Below are 24,445 nucleotides of genomic sequence, written 5' to 3'. Positions count from 1 at the left end.
AAATCCTACATACATGGAAATGATCTTTTCTTAATTTTTTAAAACATTTGTTTGCTGTGTGTATGTGGATGGGCATGTGTGTGCCACAGCACGTGTGTAGTCAGAGGCAGTCCATTCTCTCTCTCTTCATCACTTGAGTTCCAGGGAGTGAACTCACATTGTAATATTTGGTGGCAAGCATTTTTACTCATTTAGCCAACTTGCCGGCTCAATTCTCCTTCCTTCCTTTCTTCCTCCCTCCCTCCCTCTTTCCTTTCCTTTCTCCTTTCTTTCTTGGTTTTTCTTGGAACTCACTCTGTAGACCAGGATGGGCTTGGAACATGCAGAGATTCACCAGCCTCTGCCTCACCGGTGCTGGAAATACTGTCTTTCTTAACTTATATTTGTAATAAAATTTCTTACAAACATACAATTTAAACTCCTTACATGTGATTGGAGTAATTAGAACTGAAAAAAAATAATATTTAATAGAACTATTTCTGCTTATAGGAAAACAGCTAACAGAAACAATTTTGTGCATAGAGTCATGGCAGTTTTCAAGGGCTCTGGGTACTTAGCTTTTTGCTCTACATACTATGCATCCGGAATGGAATTAAAGGAAAGATCCTGGGCCACCCTCATCCACGACTTCTTGAACAGTGGTGTGCCCTTGTTTGGCCAGAGATGGATGCAACACATATTCCCTCAAGTAAAGACACACACTTTCATATACTTTTTAAAGAGTTTTCAGGAAGCTCAAGAATCACTGTAAAACATTAAAATAACCAGGTTTGGATCAATATGCCAAGTATCTCTAAACTTTGACACCATGAGACATTTTAATAAAACGGGCAATGATGTTCAGTGTCACAATAACCAAGAAAGATACTTGTGAGCTGTCCTCACCCACGGGGTCAAGCTTGCCGCCATGGTGACCTGTCCTGTGTGCTCAGCTCTCTAGAATCACTTTTATTTGTATTACCAAATTTCTGGTTGCTAAATTCAAAAGACATTTTTCGTCCTTATTTTATTTGACTACCCTGAGGGAGAGGAACAAGAGAGAATAATTTCACTGTCTCATACATATGCAGATGCCATGATGAAATCCATCCCTTCATATACTTACCTGAAAATTTAAAACAAAAGCAGACTCTGGAGCCAGATCGGTTCAAGTCTTGGCTCCAGCTTCTGAGCTGTGACCTTGGACACTGTCTGACTCTTCTGTATCTCAGAGCAAGTCTCCTTGTTTGTAGACAAGCTGCTTTTATCTGAAACCTCTCATCACACCCTTCTTGAAAACTACTTGAAACTGGTCTACTTAATTCCCCTTTGATGGCTCCTCAATTCTATCTCCAAACTTCCAGTCTAGATAATCTTTTACATTCTAGTCAACTCGATTGTTTGAAACTACAAACCCGAGAGCATCCCACACAACTACGGTACTGTCAAGCCTTCAGCAGTTAAGCAATGCCAGTCCAGTCACGACCCTGCTCATCCTGAGCTAGGATGAACCAGATGTCTCACCTGTTATACGTGTCTTTCACACACAGTCATCTCTGTTTAGAATACTTATTCTACTTCTCTAGAAACAAGTTAGCTGTCATTTAACGTGCCCTCACCAACACCATACTGTTGTTATAATTCTACGTGGGATGCCTGTTTGTTGGTGGACATGTTTCCCTAGTCAGATCTTCCTGCTACCACCTACTAAAATCACACACCAGAGATGGCGCTGTTTTCTCTTTGTACATTGCCTGGACCTTCACCACTTTGTTTTGCTGTTCATTACTTACCCCACACGTCTACTTCAGTGACTACTGAGATGAGGTAGAAGGCGCCGAGAGGATATGTGTACATATAAACTAACTAGACAACAAAACTTCACACTGAAGGGAACATTCTAGAAGTGTTTATTTCATTGCTGACCATTGGGTTGCAGCATGCAACTCTCAACAGTGAGATGCCGCTCTCCACTCTTAGAGAAGCACCAAAAGCTGGTGCAACTACTTAGGTCTTCAGTCTTCCACAGCTTTTATTGCCAATATCACTATTTATGGGACAAGCCTTTTAGGGACTTAAAAGCATGTATTCTCTACAAAAAGTCATTTTGTATTTCATGCACAAAATTCTAATTGGCAGATTTATGTTCGCAATAGAAGAACATTTATTCTAGTTCTGAAATGATCAGGAACACAATAAGCATCCCTACTGGCCTTCTCATAAGGAAGTGAGACTATTGTCCTCCACCAGGAACAGGGCAGCAGTGAGGATCCCTATGGTTATAAAACTGCTTACTAAAAGTCTTTCCAAAGATGTTAAGAAATAAGAAGTTGGCTCATTTTCCAGTACAATTTAAAGAAATGTTTGTAATATCTGCAGGGGTTATAGGTTATATTGCAGGCCCTTGTGATAATATTCAAAGGCCTATTCTTCCCACTTATAAAATTCTACCTCAGAAGGTAAAAGGTGAGATCCCCATTATCCCTGAGCAAAAAGGGGAAAGAAGTCTTATGTACTTTCATTGGTTAATAGAAGTCATTGTTCATGAGTTCTACGCCTCTAGAATATTCTTGCAGAATTTACAAGAACTGAAAGAGGAATGAGGGGCTCTCTATAATGTACTTGAGTATTTGTGTGTGAGTAGCTGATTGGCCAAGATAATACATTTAATTACCTACACTGCTGAGTACGTCGTCACATTCTGAAATTTGGGAATATATTGACTGAATATTTATGGGATGAATCCAAGGATTTAAGCAAATTATGGTGGAAAGAAAACCAAGAACAGGGAAAAGTAGAGAGGGAAAAGTGGGAGTAAGGGACAGGCCAAAGCTGGAGTTCTGGGCTGGGTCTTTCTCCTGATAAAGCAGGGCCTCTCATTACCCTACAGTACACCCACTCTACAGAGATCAAACACGCCAAAATAATAATGTCCCAAGAGAATTTAAGTCTTAAAGAGTAAATGAAGAGACAGATGGATCTCTGTGAATTCAAGGCCAACCTGGTCTACATGAGTTCCAGGACAGCTGAAGATAGAGAGACCCTGTCTCAACAAAACAAAAAATAGAATAAAAACTAACAAAAAAAGAGTAAATGACAGAAAAATTTTAGCCTTTTAGTCAAGCAATACTATATAATTTCAAGGAATATTAATGTAACCGATTTAACCCCAAAGCAACTGTGCAATAAGCAAAATACAAAAAGGAAAATAACAAAGGTTAGCTTCCTACAGTGGCCAACACACAGGATCTGTGCATAAAAGCAATTAACCTTCACATACTTTGAGTCTTACTGGAAAGTCAATCATAAATGTCACCAACAAAGGAATGTCGATTGAAGTTAAGATTCCCCAAAGGGCCGCCTTCTTTGAAGGGAATTTTAGGATGTTGCTAGCACAGGTTGGCTACCTTAAATTTCACTGATGGCTCCATCAGAGACAGAGAATGCCCCAGTTCTGCTGTCTTACAAATGTACTGGGAGGGAAAGAAACAAAACAAACAATCTACTGTTCCCTAATACATATGGCTTAGTACCCAGAGAAAGTCTCTGCCCCCAAAGAGACTTCCACATGGGTTAAGCTTCCTTAAACGAGGTGCCATCTTTCATTTTCAGGACAGGTCTTTTCTTGCAAGGTCTTTAGAGGCAGAAGTTCCACTTGGGTTCTAATACACAGCCCTGTGAGCTCAGTTTCCTGAAAACATACACCTGCTGGGTTCTAGGTTCTCCCTTACCAGTGACTAGGCTCACTACACCTCACAGCCACCAAAACCGCACATACACTATCAACATGATGAAAAATACAGCTACTGCTGCAAGTTTGGCGTAAGTAGAACGCATGTTCAGGTACTTCGCATCCTGGCGGTATTTCTTAGACAGACTGGACAAATTGTTAGCTTTTGAGTCCAATGCTGAAAAGAGGAAAAAAGAAAACATTAATTAGACCCCTGAAGTATTTTATCAAAACATTCAGGCATAAAAATAACCAAAATGACTGGCAGAGCAAACAGACCATGGAGTTTAAACTATGTTTAACAATAATAACTGCATTATCAAAATTTGAGTAGGGATATAAGACTGCTTTAGGGTGAGAGTTTCAGCATATGATAAACACCTGATAAGTGTTACCTGATGTTTCTACATCTTTGCGCATGTGTGCGTGCGAGTGTGTGGTGTGTGGTGTGTGTGTGTGTGTGTGTTGCTGAAGGCTTGGAACAGGTAGACATGCAAAGCTGAATGCTCAGCATTACCTGAGAATTTATTTTTATTATGTCTATGTGTGTGTGTGCATGTGTCTTTGCACATGTGCACTTGATGCCCTGGAAGTCACAAGAGGGCTTTGGATCCTCTGGAGTTGGAGTTACAGACAACTGTGACCCACCAGATGTGGGTACTGGGAATCAAACTTGGGGTCTCTGCAAGAACAGCAAGCACTCTTAACCTATGAGCCATCTCTCTATCCTTAATATTGTCTTCACATGATAAGTGGTCTAAATCACATCTAGGATAAGACTAGAATAACTGCCCCCCAAAATCAATTAATAAGACATTGAGAATTAAGCTATATTTCCATGGTGATTGCTAATTCCAAGATTCTTCACAGAGTAAAGATTATTACAAAATCAAAGCTATCAGACATAGTATTTCAACACACACACATAGAAGTTAAATTGTAATTAAAATACAGAGACAGGTTCTAGAAAAACCAAACAAACCCCACAAATATCTAGTAAGTTAAGCCTTTTTTTTTTTTTTCAACAAAGACTGCCCCCAACACTGTAATGCTGTTGTCTTCTTACATATGCTAGCAATGAGAGCAAATATTCCGATTGACATAAATGAATTCCAATCCAACTGTTTTTGGAAAAGTTTTGAAAACCTGTTTCATAATCTTGGTTTGTTCTTCCTTGACAATGCTTTCTAAGTGAGGGTGATGGCACATGCCTTATAACCCATAGTATGGAGACTGAGACACAGGACCAGGAGTTTAAGGCCAGCCCCTGCTGCTTAGTGAAAACATCAATCGACCGACAGACAAAAACAGACAATGGTTTGGGAATATTTAGTTACTTATCAGACTGGTTTTGATTGAGATATGGTATTACTTAACCTAAGCACAACAGTTATTACATTAGCAACAGGTCCTAACAGTAACAAAAACAAACAAACAAAAAAAAACAAAAACAAACAAACAAAAAACCAAAACAAAACCACAAAAACAAAAACAAAAAAACCCAGTCATTAAAACAAAACAAAAAAACCAAAAAAAACATTTAGGGACATTTGGGGAGAGAAATAATCATGATGATGCTCAATCTGTCTCTCTGGCCAGTCTATCAGAAGCTATCTCAACTGGTCAGGAATCTTTTTCTCCCATTTTAACTTTAATGTTTAGTATACAAAAGTAATGAATTTCATTATTACCCTTTTAGATATATGTATCATTATACTTTTTTATCATTCAGCTTCCTCTCTCCCTGCCTCCTACCCCTCACTAATTAGTGCCTTTTCTGTTTTGCCATCACAGGAATTCCATTAACTTCTTTCCCTTCCCCCTATCTTTTAAGATTTCTCTCACTGCTCTCTCATAGGCCCCTCCCTAATTTCACTGACACATATGATGGCAGACATTCAGTGTTTTGTCTTTCTGAGTCTGGCTGATTTTAACATAATTATGTCCAGCTGGGCAGGGATTTGTAAATAATGTGTTTACTGCTGTATCCTGAGTATGTAGGACAGGACACACAGTCAGTGCTCAATAAACATCTGCCAAGATCCTTCTTCTTGAGAAGCCTACATCCACATCTTTAGTGCACAGTTCCTTTGATCTCCCAGGAATCTCTCTCTCTTAAGACCCTTGTTTAAATCTCTATCAAAACCATTTATTAAATTACAGCTTTGCTAAAAACAATTGCTGAATGACTCTACACTTATGAGAACAGGAAAGCAACAATGACAAGGTCATATGGAACAAGCAATCAGATGTCTGCTTAAGACAGGGTGCTCTTAGGAGGCCCAGGCTGGTCTTGAACCTGTGATCTTCCTACCAGAGTATGACACGCAATCTGCTCCCAGACTGAAATGAGCATTTTGAAACACATGGTGTATAAAGACAAGATTCTGTTTAGAGTCATGCAGTAATGTCTAGATTACAGCAGGACCATGTGATATGCTAGAGGATGGAGAGAATCAAAACACCCGTGATCTTGTCTTTGCGGAATCTGCAGTTTTGTAGGGGTGACACCTTTGAGTAAAGGAACATAGTCCACTGCTTACTAGGCAGTAAAAAAAAGTAATTTGGATTTGTCGTAATGCACAAGATTTACTCTTCTGCCTTCCATGCAAAGAAGATGAGCTATAAAACAAGGCGTTAGAAGGAAAAGCAGAGTTGAGAAGATCAATGTTAAAATAGAGAAGATGAGGAAAACACAGTTTAAAGATGCTAATATCTTCAGTCTTGAAAGATGCTCTCTAGTCAGGTTTTTCCTTCTACAGAAACAATTTCCTTCAGAAACCATTTCCTATCTATATTTTTTACAACAAATGAAACTCAAAAGATGGTTAGTCACGCCCCCCCCCCCAAGTGTGTGTTTTGTGTGTGTGTATTTATATATTGATTCTCTGAGGTAGTTTCGTATCTCCCCAAGCAGGCAAATGTACTTAAAGTCAGAAGTGTACATCCTAGTCACACAGCATATCTGTCAGTTCATCAGCAAACAAGAGCTATGCAAGAGAACCTTATCTAGTGCACAAATGGAAATACATAAATTCGGGAGTTAGTCTACTTTGCCTCAGGTAGAAATTCTAGTAAAATAAAAATACACACCCTCAAAATTTGATGTGTAAGGAATATGAAGCCGTATGCTGTGGTAACTGAGGACTATTAACATAAAGGCTAAATTCTTCAGTATACAACAAAGGCAAGCCATTACTACTAAATATGTAGCAAAGTTGAATTAAAAAGGTATTTATTATGGAATCTGTCTGCAACCATCATGATGAGAAATACACAAATATGTGAAACACACAGAACAATCTATCTTCAAAGAGTTTAGAGCTGGGGAATGGTTTGGTTTGCAAGAAACTCCCACTCAGACATGAGGAGCTGAGTTCAGATCCCCATCTCCCACACAGAAGCCAGGTGTGGCATGTGTCTAAATGCCCAGCACTAGGGACTCAGGCAGATCCGAGGAGCTCACAGAGCTCCAGGCTCAGTGAGAGACCCCAACTTAAATAAGGTGGAGAGCAGCAAAGGACGAACCACAACATGCTTCTAGCCAGAAATAAGCAGCTTGACTGTTTTTGAGGTGGCTTTTTCTGTGCCAGTAAACATTACCTCAGTTAACTTCCAACTTTTCTCCACAAATTTTTAGTTCTATTTTATGTTGTGACTAGAAGGACTTTCATATGTGTGTACTAACATTTTTGTCATACAGGGTCAAAGGATGGATGGAGTCATTATACCTGTAGCTTTCAAAAATAACCTCTTAGAAGTATTAATACATGTTAATTGAAAAATTGTGTAATGAATAAACAATTACAATGTGCCCATTCTCTTTTGTGTATTTTTTCTATTTACTTTTATGCAGACATACAACTGCATGTATACATTCACACATATATGTACAAACACTACATACACAAAATAAAAAAACAAACACACAAGCATACACAAGAGCTTACATGTACATATTCAATGTTCAAATAACATTAAACACATATATGCGAGTCTCATCTATCTAGCTATAATTTAAAATTATTCTAGATAATTCAATCACTATCACTGAAAATTTTCTACTTAACTTTACATACTGACTAATTTACTTAAAATGTCTACATAAACTGTGTATAGTGGGACACACCTGTAATGCCAGCATTTAGGAAGCAGAAGCAAATGGATCCAGATGAGTCAGGGCTAGCCCTTGTCTCCAGGGGCTAGAAAGATGGCTTAGCTGTTAAGAGGGCCTGATGCTCTCGCAGAGGAGATAGGTTCAGTTGTGGTGGGAACTTAATTATTTGTAATTTCTCACAACTATTTGTAACTTCAGTTCCAGGGGATCTGATGCCCTCTCCTGATCTCTGTGAGAGTGCATGCTTATACACATGTGGTGTACACATATATATGCATGTAGAACACTCACAAGCACAATAAATAAAGTAAATTAATCCAAAAGTTTTTAAAAAGACCATCTCAAAAACATAAAACAAAGTAAATATATTTACGTATTTATGATAAATATAGATTTATATAAAGTATACATTTACAATACATAAATAACAAATATCTGGTATAGGCTAGGGAGAAGGCTCAATGGATAAAGCATTTGCATCCACATACAGAGAACCAGAGTTCAGATCCCCAGAATCCACTTAAAGCCAGATGCTGTAACTCTGAAGCAAGGGGACATGAAAATTCCTAGAAGTTCACAGCCAGCTAGTTTGGCATATGCAAAGACAAGAGATACTGTCTTGTGGTGTGGTGGGACACACCTTTTTGTTTCTTCGAGACAGTTTCTCTGTGTAACAGCCTTAGCTGTTTTGGAACTCACTTTGTAGAGTAGGCCGACCTTGACCTCACAGAGATCCCTCTGCCTCCTGAGTGCCAGGATTAAAGGCATGTGCTACTACGTCAAGACTGTGGCACACACTTTTAATCCCAGAACTTGGGAGGTAAAGGCAGGTAGATTTTTTTGAGTTCCAGGCCAGTCAGCCCCACATAGTAAGATACTGCCTGAATTGAAACAAACACACAAAAAGACCAGGGCCAGGTGGTGGTGTCATATCCCTTTAATCCCAGCATTCAGGAGGCAGATCCCGGAGTTCAAAGTTAGCCTGGTCTCCAGAGCAAGTCCAGGATTGCTAAAGCAACACAGAGCACACACCCAACACCAAGAGAGTCTAAATGACATAGAAGGCAAGAAGACAAGGATCAATACCCGAGGTTGCTCTCTGACTTCCATATATATCCATAGCAAGTATGTGCACATAATCATATAAATATACATAATAAAACACATACACAGATGATTTTTTAAAATCTGCCAAATAAATATACTAGTAAATAAATTAGGAGATAGCTCAATGAAGTGTTTGCCATGCAAGCATGAGACCATGGGTTTGAGTTCCCAGAACTGACACAACAAAGTCAATAAAGGTAACACATGTGTGTAATTTCAGAAATGGTGTCAGATGGGTGGAACCCTGGGCCAGCCAGTCTTGCATAATTGGAAAACCAACTATAAATGGAAAAACAGGCCAGGAACAGACCATCTTTAAAACCGAGGTTAAGGTACCTGAGGAACAACACTCAAGGCTGATCTTGCTTCCATACTCATGTGCACACATAAAAATAAGTAAATACAATCAAACATACATATTACACTAGTATATGCCACATATACTAGTGTATAGGGAAGTATTTTAAGTATTTGAGTATTTTAAAAGTTCAAGATAGGAGACCAATGAGACGTGAGCTATAAGGACCAGGGCAAGTGTCTTCAAGAGCCAGCTTCTGAGAGGACAGGTGATTTGTAGTCAGAATGCATTGTTAAGAACACGGAGGAAGCTGACTTGGCTGAAACATAGCACCTGTGAACTTGGGAAATGACATATATTTGCATTCTCTTCACTTCCTATATATAGAGCACCACACCTTCTATACAACAGACACTTAATGAGTGACTGAAGGAAGCCAAGAGCAGACTGGATCTTTTTTTATAGTATCAGAAGAATGTCTTGATGAAAATGGCATTTCATAACCCTGACCTAGCAGCAGTGATGTTTCCCAAGAACCTGACACATACTTGCCTCAAACCTGTACGAGTATTTTCTTAACTTGTATAAATGTTTCTGTATTTAATTGACTTCATTTTATAAATTCTTAGAAACAGTAACTGCTTCTGTGAGTCCTATACACTGATCTAGTACATAGAACTAATCATGCAAGGTAAAATCCCCACCACATTGGAAGCTTCAATGTGTAATTAATTCCTGAGAATCCAAGCTAGATTATGACAAGCTGTTCTCCGACTTTGCTTTCAGATACCTGAAAGTGCTTCTCCCCGCTGTAAGACTTCTTCAATATTGGCCACCATGATCCTCTGCACATCTTGCAATTCAGTGTTGATGGAGCCTAGATTTCTCCGAGCACGACTATCAATGTAGAGTTTCTTGGTTTTCTGAATGAAGGTATCTAGAATGATGATAAGTAACCATTAACAATTTTCCTGTCCATCAAGCCACTGAAAAAGGTAACCAGAACTTGAGTTTATTCCAAGATTGGCCACTGTCCACTATCTTGAGTTTATTCCTACAGCTGCCATCTGTGGTTGGTTTGACCTCTTTGTAAAATGTTAAGATGACTATTCAGATGAACTGTTCCTGGGACATCTCTGAGTTTGAGGCATTTGCTTCCAGAATCTATGGAGATATTAAGACTCATTCTAGTAAACCACTCCAGTAAAACATCCCCTGAAATAATGCTGGAACACTTTATTATCATAGCAGCAGTCTACTTTCCACATTTACCCTGTGCTTCAACTTCAAATCAAACGGGATATAAAGCTTCCAAAATCACCAATACAGAAGTGCAGTCTCATCCATCTTAGCCTGTTCTGCATTTCTCAAAACTGTGGGATGACCTATTAGAAATATGTTCAACTCTTGCCAAAACAATGTACTGCTGTGTGTGCTGACACCTGACTTGGCTTCAGTTCCCGCTCCATTCTCCTGTACTTTGGGATGCTGACCTGTATGCATCATCACACATCAGGTTCTGGCCAAACAGGAGGGAGGGGCAGTGCTGCCAGGCAACCACTCCCACTTTCCCGAGGACTCACTGGACTAGCACTATTCCTCCACTAAAAGCTTCCACTCCTTTATGTTGGTCTTCCCCCTAAATGGTCTCTTTTTCAGTTCAGAAGCTGCTCCTTCCCCTGACATCTTCAGCCTGAAGATGGGAACAACTAGCACTCACGGTCCCAAGTCACTATACCTAGTCTTACCTTACAGTCCGTTCCTATCTTTATTCACCTGAAACTTATTTGGGAAAGCCATCTATTTCCTTTGAAACCTTGTTCCACTTGCTTTACTTGTTCCACTTGGATTTACTAAACTTATTATCCAGGAAAATATCATTTAAAGATTATCATATAAATTAGCATTAGGCCATTTTTTTCTCTATTACTAAAAGCAAGATGATACACCTGTCTAACAAACTTGAAAACTTTAGAAATTCTAGGACACAAAAGTGTTTCTCTTTTGACTAAGATCTCAGCAATGTATTCTGATTCTGCCTGTTCTAGCTCCTAAAGCTTACTGTGCACAAGCCATTTCCCTTGACCTACTAACAGTACAATCTTTTACAGGGCTAATTGGTGCCGAATCTTCCCATAATTCCTGTGCAAATACAGACACTCAAACTTGCTAGTTCTGAATGGAGCAAACAGGGTTTTTAAATACCACATATTTTCTATAGAGGTTCTTATTCTACTGGAGAAATAAAAAAAATCATTTTTCCTGATTTCCAAATTCTGATTTCCATAAAATTATTCTTAATGTGTGAGTCTATAGATTGGAGAAAAAAAAACTCAGTTATGATAAGGTAGTCAAGTATACTGTCATGTACAATTTGTTACACAAGCTAAACTACAAAAAGCACATGGGAAAAAGGACAAAAGACCAGAGAAGTTTACTGACAAGAAGGAAGCCTTCATTCAAAAAGACAAAAAAGGTAAATTTGGAGAAGGGATAGAATCAAACTCTTCCTAAGCAAATTCCAGGGGGAAACATGTCCATATTACATAACCAGTGTATCAAAATGTTTCTCTACCATATTTACACCCTTATTAAAGAAATGCAGTCTAGTCTTACCAAACTCAATGAAGGAATAGGGCCTAGACACAGTGGGCACCTTCTTCCCATGCTGCTCATCAAATTCCGAGTGCAGGTCTTCCAGGTAGGCAAAGGCCAACTTCTTAGGGAAGGCAGCTTCACACAAGACCAAGTAACATACCCCCTGCTCAATAATGTAGCTGGAGGGAGAAGCAAGGCAGAGTTACTTATGAAGGAATTATACTTCATGTTGGGGCTGACTTTTAGGACTGTATCAACATTTAAAAACATTTGACCTAAGTAAAAAGGTTTACTTCAGATCTCAAATTATTAGAACCAAGAAACTAATTACTAAACATATATATCCAAAAGAACAGAGCTGGCAAGGGTGACTCAGCACTTAGGAACACTTGTTCTTGAAGGGGATGAGTTCAATACCAGCAGCCACAGGATAGCTCATAACCATCTGTAATTCAAGTTCCAGAGAATTTGAACACCTCTTCTGATCTCTGTGGGTACCAGGCATGTACATCACACACACACACACACACACACACACACACACTCATATACATAAAAGTAAATAGAGAATAGGCACATTGTAACTGATTACTCATTTCACAATTTTTCAATTTATATTAATACATAAGAGATTATTTTCAAAAGCTACAGGTATAATGACTCCATCCATCCTTTGACCCTGTATGACAAAAATATTAGTGCACACATATGAAAGCCCTTCTAGTCACAACATAAATAGAACTAAAAATTTGTGGAGAAAAAAGTTGGAAGTTAACTGAGATAATGTTTACTGGCACAAAAAAAAAAAAAAAAAAAAAAAAAAAAAGTCAAGCTGCCTATTTCTGGCTAGAAGAATGTTGTAGATATTATTTTAGCTAGACAAGGATGTGTTACACTTGTTTCTGTCATGATTTGGGAGCTGGTTGGTGGCCCAAAAGGAAAAGCCTGCTACAGAAGAATTCTAATCAACTGGAAATTCATTCAGCAATGGAACTGACTCCTTTTTGTGACAGTGAGCTCTCTGGTATTCTGGCTTTGTGACTATGAAATATTCTTGGGGGATAAGTTAAGCTACTAAGAGCTTTGCAAACCTTTTAGTCACAGTACTCTTTAGTTCAACAGAACATATACTAATAGGGCTTATATGTGCAGTGGACAAAGTCAGAAGTTCCTTGGTTTAGGTAGTTTAAAAGCACAAAGTCTGACACAAATTTGCATTCCTGCCTTCTGTTCCTGACATCCTAGAATACTACAAAGAACATCTCCAGACTTACGCACTCTCTCAGGCACACAGTGATGTTTAATAACACTGACCTCCTTGACTTCAACTTGCAGTCATTTATAATGCTGGTTTCATTCCCAGAGAAGTAAACGGGACTTACTGCCCTACTTCAAAGCTACAGGAACACACGATACCAGTAAAATAAAGTTACACTTTGGTAGTGTTGATGGCCTTTCAGGTGAAACATCAAGTCACACTTTATCATAGTCAAATGATATGGTGTCTCTAACGCACTGGACCCCACAAACCTGCCTAAGCTATTCTTTCTCACCTGGAGAAATTCCATTCCTTTTCCTATGTTCAAGCCTCTGTATTTCTTTTTTCTTTAAAGCTTTTATATTCCCTTTTCTTCTAGTCCCTTTCTTTAAACACCCCAGTAGGGATTTACTGCTTTCTTCAAAGCCCTTCATCTTATAACCATGTAAATTTGCTTGTTTTAAATAAATAACAAATCTACTTGTACACCAAAGAATGACTTAAAAATAAATTTTTGAACAATTTATGACAAGTGAATGTTTAATTCGTGTACCTATTTTCTGTACCTATGTTCTCACAGTCATGTAAAAATGTCATGGACAGAAAAGTGAGTGGGAAAGTTTAATGAGCCCTGCTCTACAGCACTGTGCTGGTCTGAATGTGCCTCTTGTTAGGAAGAGCACTGGCTTATTAGGACAAATGAGCATTCTTGAAGACAGCATGCTCTGACAGAGAAGAAACCTTTACTAGCTCTTCAACTGGAAAAAAACACACAGGGCTGTTAAAGTCCTATAGGAATCAGAAGAAAATTTCTTTCCAGGTTCACAAGATCTGTCCTAGGTCTTCCATCCTCTATTCCATTACACAAAATCCATGTGTATCTTTTTGTATGCTTCAAATCATCTTAAATACCTAACAAATGCCTTGTTAATAGCTGTTTTATTGTTTAGGGAATAATGATAAGAAGAAAAAAACTCACTACAAAACCCACATCTGTTTAGAACAGATACAAGTTTTAAAAAATATTCACAATGCATAGTCCTTTGCTATAGACATGGCTTGCACAGAGGCAGAACCTGTGGACACGGAAGATAACTGTATTATGTAACTAAATGGATACATATGCATTATTTTGCCTAAGTTGTTTAGGTTGGTCTCGACTCATGGGCTCATGCAGCCCTAGCCTCCAGACTAGCCCAGACTACAGGTGCATGCTACCTCATGGCCAAATGGCTATATATTTTTTTTGTGTGTGTGTCTAAATTAAAGTATCTTTAAAAATGCCTTAAGTACCATGTGATTACCTTATAAATGGGTGTCTACCACTTTCTCTTTAAAGCACACGAGCTGAAGTACATTTGTTTGCAGTGCTTGCTTATTAGTTGTTTGGTTTTCAGTTAAACCAAGCAGTTCCTCCTTGTCCTGACAGACCTTTCCACCTGAGCTAGTGTCATTACTTAGCTGATCCTTTTTTATTTTGCTGTGATCTTCTATAACGTCTTTCCTTTTCAATTCTTTCTGCTTTTTAAAGACTCAACTTGGCTGGTATTACTTAACATCAATTATCTGTGGATAATTAAAAATCCAATAAAGTTCCTGTGATGGCTGACACTGACTGTCAACTTGACAGGATCTAGAAATGTCTAGGAGAATCCCTGGGCACATCTCTGAGGGATGGAAGATCAAATATAAACATCAGTTTTCCAGGGGCTGACACCCAGAACTGAAGAAGGATGGAGTGAGATGAGTAGCAGCATCCCTCTTTGCCTCCTGACTATGGATGCAGCAGGAGCAGCTGCCTCAAGCCCTCCCCACTATGACTTTCCTGCTGTCATGGACTGAACTCTCTAGGAGACAGAAATAAGCCTTTCCTCCCTTAATTTGCTTCTGACAGATTCTCTGGTGCAGCACTGAGAAAGTAACACAGTTCCTCCTATCCCTGTCTTAGCTTTGTGCACTGCCCTTAACCATGGAGTGGCTGGGGATATCATTCAGTGGTAGGGTACTTGCCTAGCATGCAGGAGGACACTGGAGTTAATCCCCAGTAATAAAAACCAAACAGAAACCCACCACTTACTTCTATAGCCACTGACTTTGATGCTTTTAAATTCTCTTATACTTTTAAAATATTGATCACTATTCTCTATGTACCAAGGAAGATGCTAAATGTGTACGCTTCTCCTTAAAGTCTTTGTAGAGAAAACCTTTGAAGAGAAAGCTAGGGCGTGGAGATGTGATGTGAATTGGTGGTTACCACTGTTAGTTAAGTCTTTGAGCAGGAGTCCTAGCTATTTGTGTCTGGCCCCACGATGTCCCTAAGCAATAAGTTACCTATTATTGTATGATATGTATAGTATAGAATCTGCTGGACAAATATTAAAAAGTTAAACTAATGTAAGTATGCTAACTTAAAAAAATTAAGATTTCAGTTATCGAGAAAGATAAAGTGCTTCCATAAAGAGCCTATATTTAAAGCTATCTTTACGTTTAAGAAACTGTTACTATTCTGGGCTTGGGAGATGGTCTAGTCAGTAAACTATATGTCTTGCTAGTTTGAACCCTCAAGTTTGATCCCTAGAACACATGTTTTGTTATTTTAGTGCCAGGTGTGGTGACACTCATTTATAATCCCAGATCTGGAGAAGGAGACAGGCAGATCCCTGTGGCTCACTGGCCAGCTAGCTCAGCCTACTTGAGAGTTCCAAGCCAGTAAGAGATTGTGGAGAAAAGAAAAAAAGAGAAAGGTGGATAGAGCCTGAGGATGTCACCCAAGGTTGTCCTCTGGTACTAGAGCATGCACACTCGTGCACACATGTACACACTCTCACACAAAGCATCACATGTGCAAACAACACTGTTACTATTTTTTTTTAAGTATTTTAAAAAACCATGAGTACATGTACATTTAAAAATAGAGTATATGGGGGGAGGTATGTGTATGAGTCAAGGTAACCTCGAAAGATACAAGAGGGCATCAGATGCTCAGAAGCTAGAATTACAGGTGGTTGTGAGCCACTTGATATGGACACTGGGAACTGAACTCGGGTCGTCTACAAGGACAGTAAGTGCTCTTAACAATGGTACCATCTCTCCAGCCCCTACTGTTACATTATTATAAGGTGTTACATCACTGAATTTCATACTTAAATGATCACAAGGAAATCAGAGCTATACTCACTGAAAAGTCATGGCTCCTGCTTCCAAGGTACATCTGGTAGGGGACTGCTCATTCAATTTTCGAAAGAGTTGTTTAGCCTGACTCTGATATTGCTGAAGGTCCCGACCTGACTGAAAGAAGATAACTTCATTGAAGAATGTAGCACACAAAGCTGTATCAGAAGCATCATGACATGACAAGAATACTATGTAAATAGGGTCCTTTATTTAGCTATTAATAAGATTCATTTCAATAAAGAAAAATGTTTTACTCTTTAGAACAAATAAGAAAACCTATTTCCTAGTTTTTCTAAGACCCTAGTACTTGTTTGCTAAGAAGCACAAGTGTGTACGCCAACCACATGTAAGGCACTCAGTGTTCATTTCAGTATTAGCTCATCATGGTCCTCCTTACTCATTCCCCTCACAGTTACTGGCATGAAACTGTACATCCTGTGACACATCCTGGACAAAGTTCTGAGAACCAAAGACTGGTGAATCTCACTTTTTTATGCTGGAGCATCAACAGAATCTTCCACAAAAGTAGAGGAGCATTTAAGTAAAGCCATCTGCTGCCTGTGATTGAACACTACTACTGCAACCAGGCATAGATGCCAGCTGTCCTTTAGTACATGAACCTATTTGATTCTCCAGTTTAGGTAGCAAATTTGATAAAGAGGGATAAGTGCAAAAAGGGTAACACTCAAATGGTATAGTTAGTATTTCTCTGCGCAACTTCTTTAAAAGAAAAGGAGGGATAAACATTATACCTTACTAATCTACTAGAGTCAAAGGAGAAAAGTAATACATGAAGAATGAGAAACAAATATACATTGTTAATTCACCCTCTCCCTGGGGAGGAGAGGACTTCCTGCTAGCTATGGTCTGAAGGTCTCTACTGTCCAGATCTGCAAACTTCACCACGATGCTGATGGTAAGAAAGTGGAGCCTTAGGGAGATGGTCAGTTATAATAATGGAGCGCTAATGGTTGAGGTTGATGTCCCTGTATGAAATCCCAGAAAGCTAATTTGGCCCCTGTAACACATAAAGACTCACACAGAGTTGCTATCTATGAACTAGCAGCAGATACCAAATCTGCTAACCTTGTCATCTTGGGCTTCTCATTTTCAGTCTCTAGACCTAGATAGGTAACTTTTGTTGTTTATAAGCCACCCAATTTATACACACAAAGCCCCAATGATCCCAGTTTTGGAATTTTTTGTTTTGTATTAAAAGACAGACTAGCCTTCCTTTGGCAGGTATCTTATAATGCTGAAATAAAAATGGTTATGTTAGTCCCCACACTCTGGGAGCGACACATCATGAAATATTAAGCTTCTAGACAGCACACCACTTAGCTAATAGTAGAAACAAGAAGTCAGTTATAACATGGCAGGTCTGCAAAGATACAAGTACAGAAAGGTGGTGACCTCGAATTTCAATATGAATGAGGTAATGAATAAGCATAAGGTAAGCCACGAGAGTCAGGCAGAGTTCACTCAATGCACTGTGGATTCACCTTTAGTGTTGCTCTTATGGCAATGATCCGTTATAATGCTTCTGTATCAAAATATGTATATATTTAGATATTATATCAACCCACATATTAAACATATCTTATAATGCATACCTTATAATGATCATATTAGTATGAATGCATCCATCCATCCATCCATGATTGGTCAGCCAGAATATGTTAGCAAACATTATCATGTTTTTCAGTCAGTAAGAAGTAGTGCACAACATCCTATTTTTATATATGAATGGTATTTGCCAATCTGTTTCCTTCAAAAAGACATTATGTGGCATGAAGAGATCTGAACCCATAACAGCACTTGTAAGGGACCCAATTAATGTTTGGAATGTCACTAAAGTGACAAGAAGAACATGTTTATGATTTCAAACCTGGCTTTACACTGGAATCACCAAGTGATCTTAGAAAATACTATGTGCAATCTTCACTCCTAAATCAGTAACACTGTTTTTTCAATTGCTAAAGGAATATGAATACCTTAAAGACACAGCTGAAGATAATGATGGCAAAAAAAAAAAAAAAAAAAAAAAAAAAAAAAATCCAAACCAAACCAAAACACAACCCTGCCAATCAAATAAAAATTGGTGTAAGTCTCCTAACTTTGTGAGACATAATGTAAATGTTACTACAACCTAAGAGAACAAAACTAAAAGTCATATCAATTATAAGAAATAATGGTTGGAATCATTTTGCAAAAACCAAAGCAATGTCATGCACTGTGGACAAGTCTACATTGAGATTACAGTATGACAGCCAACATTAATGCTTGTTCAGATAACCTTACCATTATTAAGAACAAAATCATTTTGGTTAAATAATATTTTTTCTCACATATCCACACAATAGACTACTAAAATATTTAATAATGAGACAATATTCAGCACCTGCAACTACTAAGGGGAAAAATGAGGTCAAACTTACAGTATAACTCATTATTTAATTTCACATATACACAAAGGGAGGGGAAGAGGAGGGGGAAGAGGAGGGGAGGAAGGGAAGGGAAGAGGAGGAAAGGAGAGGAAGGAGGAGAAAATATGAGAATATTTGAGTATAGATTATAGGAAATAAACATCATTAGAACCTTGGACATTTTGGTTATATAAGTCACTAAACTTTCTAAATAAGCATGGATTAATTCTACAGTATAAAAATTATTCTTCCATTCCTATTCATTGTGTCTTTGTACAAAGAGTGCTATGTGTAACTCTGGTTTGTAAATTTAAAGAAAGGCAGGAATTTGAAAAAAATGCTTCAGAAATAAAGTTAACACTTTTTTGTCAGGAACTATTTTCAACATTTTAGATAGTTTAACTAATAAAATCATAATTACTCTAGGAGGTGATTTGAATTACTACTCCAGTATTATATTCTAGAAACTGAATTTGGCCAAGGACTCTATAGGGCTAGGGCTAGAAGGAGATGGTCTAGGATTTGGCCTGGGTAACTGACCATACAACCCCTGCTTCAAGAACTATGACAAATCCACATTCTAGACAATGTCTTGTCAATCATATAATTCACAGGAAAAGCTCAAGGAACTATGTGGTAGCTGATTGAGACCCCAGCAAAACAACAACCACTGCTTTACAGATAGATGTAGCTTGCTTTCAATGTCAAAGTCACAAAGGGCTCACAGTCAGTTAGCTCAGCTAAAAATACCTAGATGCCCTGATTATGCTTTCTATTTCATGTAGAAGAAATAAAACCTCTGTCTGCCCTATATGATATGTTAGTAACCCAATAACGGAGAGAATGAAAACAGCTGCTGGCTTTGCCATGAGGCAAACTTGAGGTCACCCACTGGGAGGTATATTTAGGGTCGTCTAGTACACTTAGGATTGCCTCTGTATTACAAAAGGCACACGGCAGTGATTTGCCTCAGAACCTCAGGACTTTTCCCATCTCACCTTGGCCTGGCAGATAACTGGTGCTACCAAGTATCATCTTCTACCTTTCTAAGAATGTTTCAGATTTGGCTTGGTTTTGTAAATGAATATATCAGGTACACTTACGAAGAATGGGTGACCCCTAAACTGCTGGGTAACAGCCAAGTACCAACCCAACATGGAGATCATGGATAATTACTTCATCCTTTCCATTATCTCCCACCTCCCGCATACTTTAGCACTGCCAAAGATCACTGCATTCTCTAAGAACATTGAGCTAAGGTCTTACCATTTATAGATCCTTGATAAACTCAGCTGGTCAAAGGCCAGTTCAACCAAGAACCAGCCATTTTCCTCTGTAGACAAGTATGGTAACCAACCCTAAATAAGGGAAATTTTACAGTAGGTTGCTTGTTTTACTGGAGCTCTATCATCTAGCTGGTTAGCTCTAACATATTTCCCAAAGCTGAACTGCCCTTCCAGAACCAGTGCAAAATTCAAGCAAATACAGTAATTTTGAGGTAGAACAGAAAGCCAGACAAAAGAAACTGCAAACATCCTAAAAGGAAAAACATGTCCTTAGAGAGAAAGAGGAAGAGAGAGACAGAGAGAGAGGTAGAGAGAGAGGAAAGAAGGAGAAAACGAATAGGACTATCAGCAAGTCTGAGTTTGGGAAGAAAAGTTCACCTGTACTTGCCCTAAGCCTAAATTTCTCGTTAAGCACATAGTCAACATTGTATAAGCTGCCCTGTCTATAGTATAGGTGCCACTCTCCACTGCATTATCTGAATAACCAGTCGTCTTGACAGCATATATAGGGACCGGCCACTAGTAAACATCTAAAAATAACCTAATGAGTAACAGTAACTAAAACTACATGAATTACTTTGGCTTGGACAATTAGAGGACTTAATATAAAACTATTTGGTCAAGATAATCTATGTCTTAGAAGTTATTTCTGAGTTGGGTGTGGTGGTATGTAATGTAATGTAATTCTAGCACTCAAAAGGTTAAGGCAGAGGGATCAATTCAGGACAAGATCCAGCTATGTAGACCATGTCCCAGTTTTTTTTTTTTTTTTTTTTTTTATAACAAGTTACTTCTATGTTAGTAAGAAGTGAATGCATGGTTCAATACAGAATGCAAGGCAATACAGAACAGTGGTTAGGAACAAAGATTCTGGTCTAGAGCCAAACTGATACCGATTAAAAAACAGCAATTACCATAGTCAGCAATTCTCAGCCAGGACTGATTTTGTCCCTGAAGGACAAAGTTGTTCAAGCTATTAGGACAAGACAGAGAATGCACTACTGCCATCGGGAAGTAGGGGTCAAGGATATTAAGAGACATTCTACAAGGCACAGGACAGTCTCTTGAAACAAAGAATCACCCAGCACCAAATGTGACCAGTGCCAGGTAAAAATCCCTCCCCCAACTTGTTAGCTGTGTGACTATAAACAAATGGCCTTTTCCCTGTAAGCCTCACTGTTCCCCTCTCTATGAGGGGTGATAAGAGCAGGAACTTTAACACAGATGATATGAGGTCTGAGGAAATACTGTAGTTGGCAGGCTCAGGATCGTGTTGCCGTCTACCAGGAACTCTGTAATGTTCTGTGTACCACTATGATGGTAAAAATGAATCTAAAACTGATACTTTTTGCAGACATTAAAAGCTTAGAAAGAATATTATCTAGAATCGAAATTACTAAAGGAAAATGATGGGACCACAATGACAAAAAGACTTCAGTGGAGAATTTCTTGTCAATGAAACAAAGCAACCCATTTTGGCAGATCAATGACAAATAAATACCAAGTTCGGAAACAATCAATGAAATTTTCAGAAGATGATTAAAGCAGAAACTAGGGGCCCACTAATAATAAATAGCATTTCACATTTACTTTGGTCCCCTCCTCCATTAGAATTCAATCAACTGGCCAGATTTTGTCCCTCTCTATCCCACTGCTATCCCTCATTGGGGGAAAAAAAAAATATTTCTCAAAGTACGTGTCGTCTACAAAAATTCCGCCCCTCCTCCAATCTCCTTTGTTCAGATCACATTCTTGGGCTCATTTGAACCACATACTTTATTAGAGCAGGTGAAAATCAGGCATAACTGTGAAAGGAGGCACTATACTGAACTCTGACAACTTTATAAGTGGCAAGATTACCTCATCCCATTTCAAAAGATGTCATCAGGCTAGGTCAAGGATCAGGTGCTACAGGAAAACGAGGTGAAGAGACGAAGGGCCGATCTTCCTCTAGATGTATCAGTCAACAGCCTCAACAGTAGCATAAAAGGACAGTCCTGAATTTCAGGGAAGTCCCTAAAAACTCACCTCAAACTGGGTGTGTGATCAGAGTTAGCCAAAGAGACCCTTTCTCCGGGGATGTCTAAAGAGGAACCGGCAATACCGAACTAACTCTTTCCACAAAGATTTCTTCTCACAGGGAGTCTCTCCATCCGCAAACGGTACAAGAGCTACGGGGAAGGGGGGGGGGGGGCTGCGAGGTCGCCAGGGTCTCGCTTGTCCAAGGAAGGGATCCATTACTGGGAGCAGGGCGAGCTCGCAGGGCTGCAGGGCTCGGGGCTCGGGCTGCAGCTTACCTGTTCGTCCTCCTGCATCGAAGCGGCCAGCGGAAGCCCGTCGGCCACGCGGGCAATCATTGTCAGCAGCACCATCTTCGCAGGTTATGGAGACTCGGACGCCTCAGTCACTGTCCCCTCTTCTCCCGCGGCGGCCAGTTACACCTCCCGCTCCGTTCCCCAACAGCTAGCCACTGGCGTCTCCACTTCCCGCTGAGGTGGCCGGAAACAGCTCCAGAGCGTTCCACTACCGGTCCCTCCAACTGGCTTCCCACCGGGAACTGCCACCACCTGAACTTTAGTTCCGCGGTCTTTCCTCCTACCTCCTCCAACTATCCGGGTCCCGGCCACTTTTGTGACATTTATTTATTTATTTATTTATTTATTTGTTTGTTTGTTTGTTTGTTTGTTTGTTTGTGTATTGCTTTCATTACATCGTGTCCCTTGAAGGGTCGTGGCACCCAAGCTGAAACAATTTTCTAGTTTCTTTACACTTGACGTTTTCGAAAAAGGCTAGAAAGGTGACTGAGAACGAACTTTTAGACTGAAGAGCTATATATTTTCAGATTTTCTTTCTTTTTTTTTTATTTTCAGATGTTCTAATAGAACATTTCATGTATAACTTTTTTTTTTTTTTTTACATTTGTGTATGTCTCTGCAAACATTTCTTTTCTCTTTTGGCCTAAGTGTTTATCCTGTCATAGGTTCTTAAACACTTTGTGGCAAGAGATCAGCAAATAGGAGCTGGAAAGACGGCTAGGGTCAAGAACGCTGGCTGCTCTTGCATAGGGCCACATAGTGGTCCACACCATCTGTAACTCTACTCCCAGGGGGATATGATATCTCTTCTAGCCTCTACAGCCTCTGCATGCATATGGTCCACAAACATAAATGGAGTTAAAACACCCACACACGTGAAAATTTTAAAAAAGAGACCAGCAGATAAATATTATATAAATGAACAAGAATTGCATAGATGTGGGTGATATAATATTTATGATTTATTAAAGCTTGCCTGAGGATTCAGAAAACAAAGTCAGCCACAGGCTATAGAAGCCTATCACACACCTTTAATCCCAGCATTAGGAAGGTATATAAGACAGGAGCAAGGCCTCAGAGAAGGCATTCATTCTCCAGCCATTTCGAGGCTAGGAAGACATTGAAGTTTCAGGATTCTCCAGCCATGTTAAGGAGAGCATAACAGTCTGAGATTTTGGTGATCCAGGATCGCCTTTCAGCCTGAGCTAGAGGGAAGAGCTAGAGGCTGGCTGCTTTGCTTTTCTGAGCTTCAGCTTGAAGCTTGAACCCTAATATCTGTCTTTGGGTCTTTTATTAATCATGTTACAAACTACCCTTAAGGAGGGTCCTCATCCCTCTGTTCTTTGGTGTCCTGTCTAAAAGAAAGGGATATTCTTGGCCTCTAAAGCATTATTGTGACTACTAAGTGGGGACATGTAGGTTTTGTAAGCTAAAAAATGAAATTATACAAACATATTTATTACACTAGTAACAACTATTCTTTGTTAAATGCCTATTGTTAGTCTATGAATATTTGTAAATTTAACCAAACAGCCCAGCAAAATTTGTTAGCTGAAGGCCCCCACTTCATAGTTGGGGAAGCCTCAGAGAAGGATTTTTCCAAGAAGGTCATATAGATAGCAGTGATGTGGACAGAATTTGAACTCAGGTTCAACTTTAAATACTGATTGGTAATCATTCTCTCATGTTCTCTCCCCTAACTCATATATACCCCCTGCCAACAGACAGGGTCTTGCTATGCAGCTCAGGTTGGCCTAGAACTCACATATAGTATATGCTGGCCTTGGAGTAATAATCATATCTTGCCTCATCTTGTCACATGCTGAGACTCCAGGTGTGAGCCGCCACCCCTGGGCTCTGATGTTCTTTCACCAATAGATATAGGTTAAATAATGTATGTTTTTGTTACAATTTAAATTACCTTCAGCAATTATTCAGAATTCTTCATGAGACTTTTTAGTTAAGTCTCAATGACCCTCTGATTGACTCCATAATAAAAGATGAAGAATTGGAATAGGTAAGAGAAAGAAACCGATGGTGCTATTAACAGAGACAATGTGGAGTGGAAAGCAACTTTGGGACATATAATGCTTAATTTGGTAAAGTCACAATGTGTTTATAGGTATCCCTAACTTCTTTCTTCCGTTCAAAAAAGAT

At 39.1% G+C, this 24,445-nt stretch overlaps 1 protein-coding gene across 1 annotated transcript; it reads right to left on the bottom strand.

Annotated features, from left to right (window-relative positions):
* Nucleotides 1-1,873: 1,873 nt before the first annotated feature.
* On the bottom strand, nucleotides 1,874-22,481 carry Sec22b (SEC22 homolog B, vesicle trafficking protein). The gene is made up of 5 exons (XM_051199558.1): nucleotides 22,271-22,481; nucleotides 16,266-16,375; nucleotides 11,848-12,008; nucleotides 10,022-10,168; nucleotides 1,874-3,887 (listed from the first exon to the last, which is right to left on the bottom strand). The coding sequence occupies exons 1-5, from the start codon at nucleotides 22,343-22,345 to the stop codon at nucleotides 3,733-3,735; spliced, it is 648 nt and encodes a 215-aa protein (XP_051055515.1). The 5' UTR covers nucleotides 22,346-22,481; the 3' UTR covers nucleotides 1,874-3,732.
* Nucleotides 22,482-24,445: the final 1,964 nt, after the last annotated feature.

This window comes from Phodopus roborovskii, unplaced genomic scaffold, assembly GCF_943737965.1.
Source record: "Phodopus roborovskii unplaced genomic scaffold, PHOROB, whole genome shotgun sequence".
In the NCBI taxonomy this organism is placed as follows: domain Eukaryota; kingdom Metazoa; phylum Chordata; class Mammalia; order Rodentia; family Cricetidae; genus Phodopus; species Phodopus roborovskii.
The sequence above is the reverse complement of the archived record's forward strand: the minus strand, read 5'-3'. Positions and strand labels throughout refer to the sequence as shown.

Coding starts and splice junctions, on each gene's coding strand:
- Sec22b (XM_051199558.1), bottom strand. CDS start 22,345: ATGGTGCTGCTGACAATGATTGCCCGCGTGGCCGACGGGCTTCCGCTG. Junction 16,376..22,270: donor CGATGCAGGAGGACGAACAG/GTAAGCTGCAGC, acceptor ATCTTCTTTCAG/TCAGGTCGGGACCTTCAGCA. Junction 3,888..10,021: donor GCGGGGAGAAGCACTTTCAG/GTATCTGAAAGC, acceptor TCCTCTTTTCAG/CATTGGACTCAAAAGCTAAC.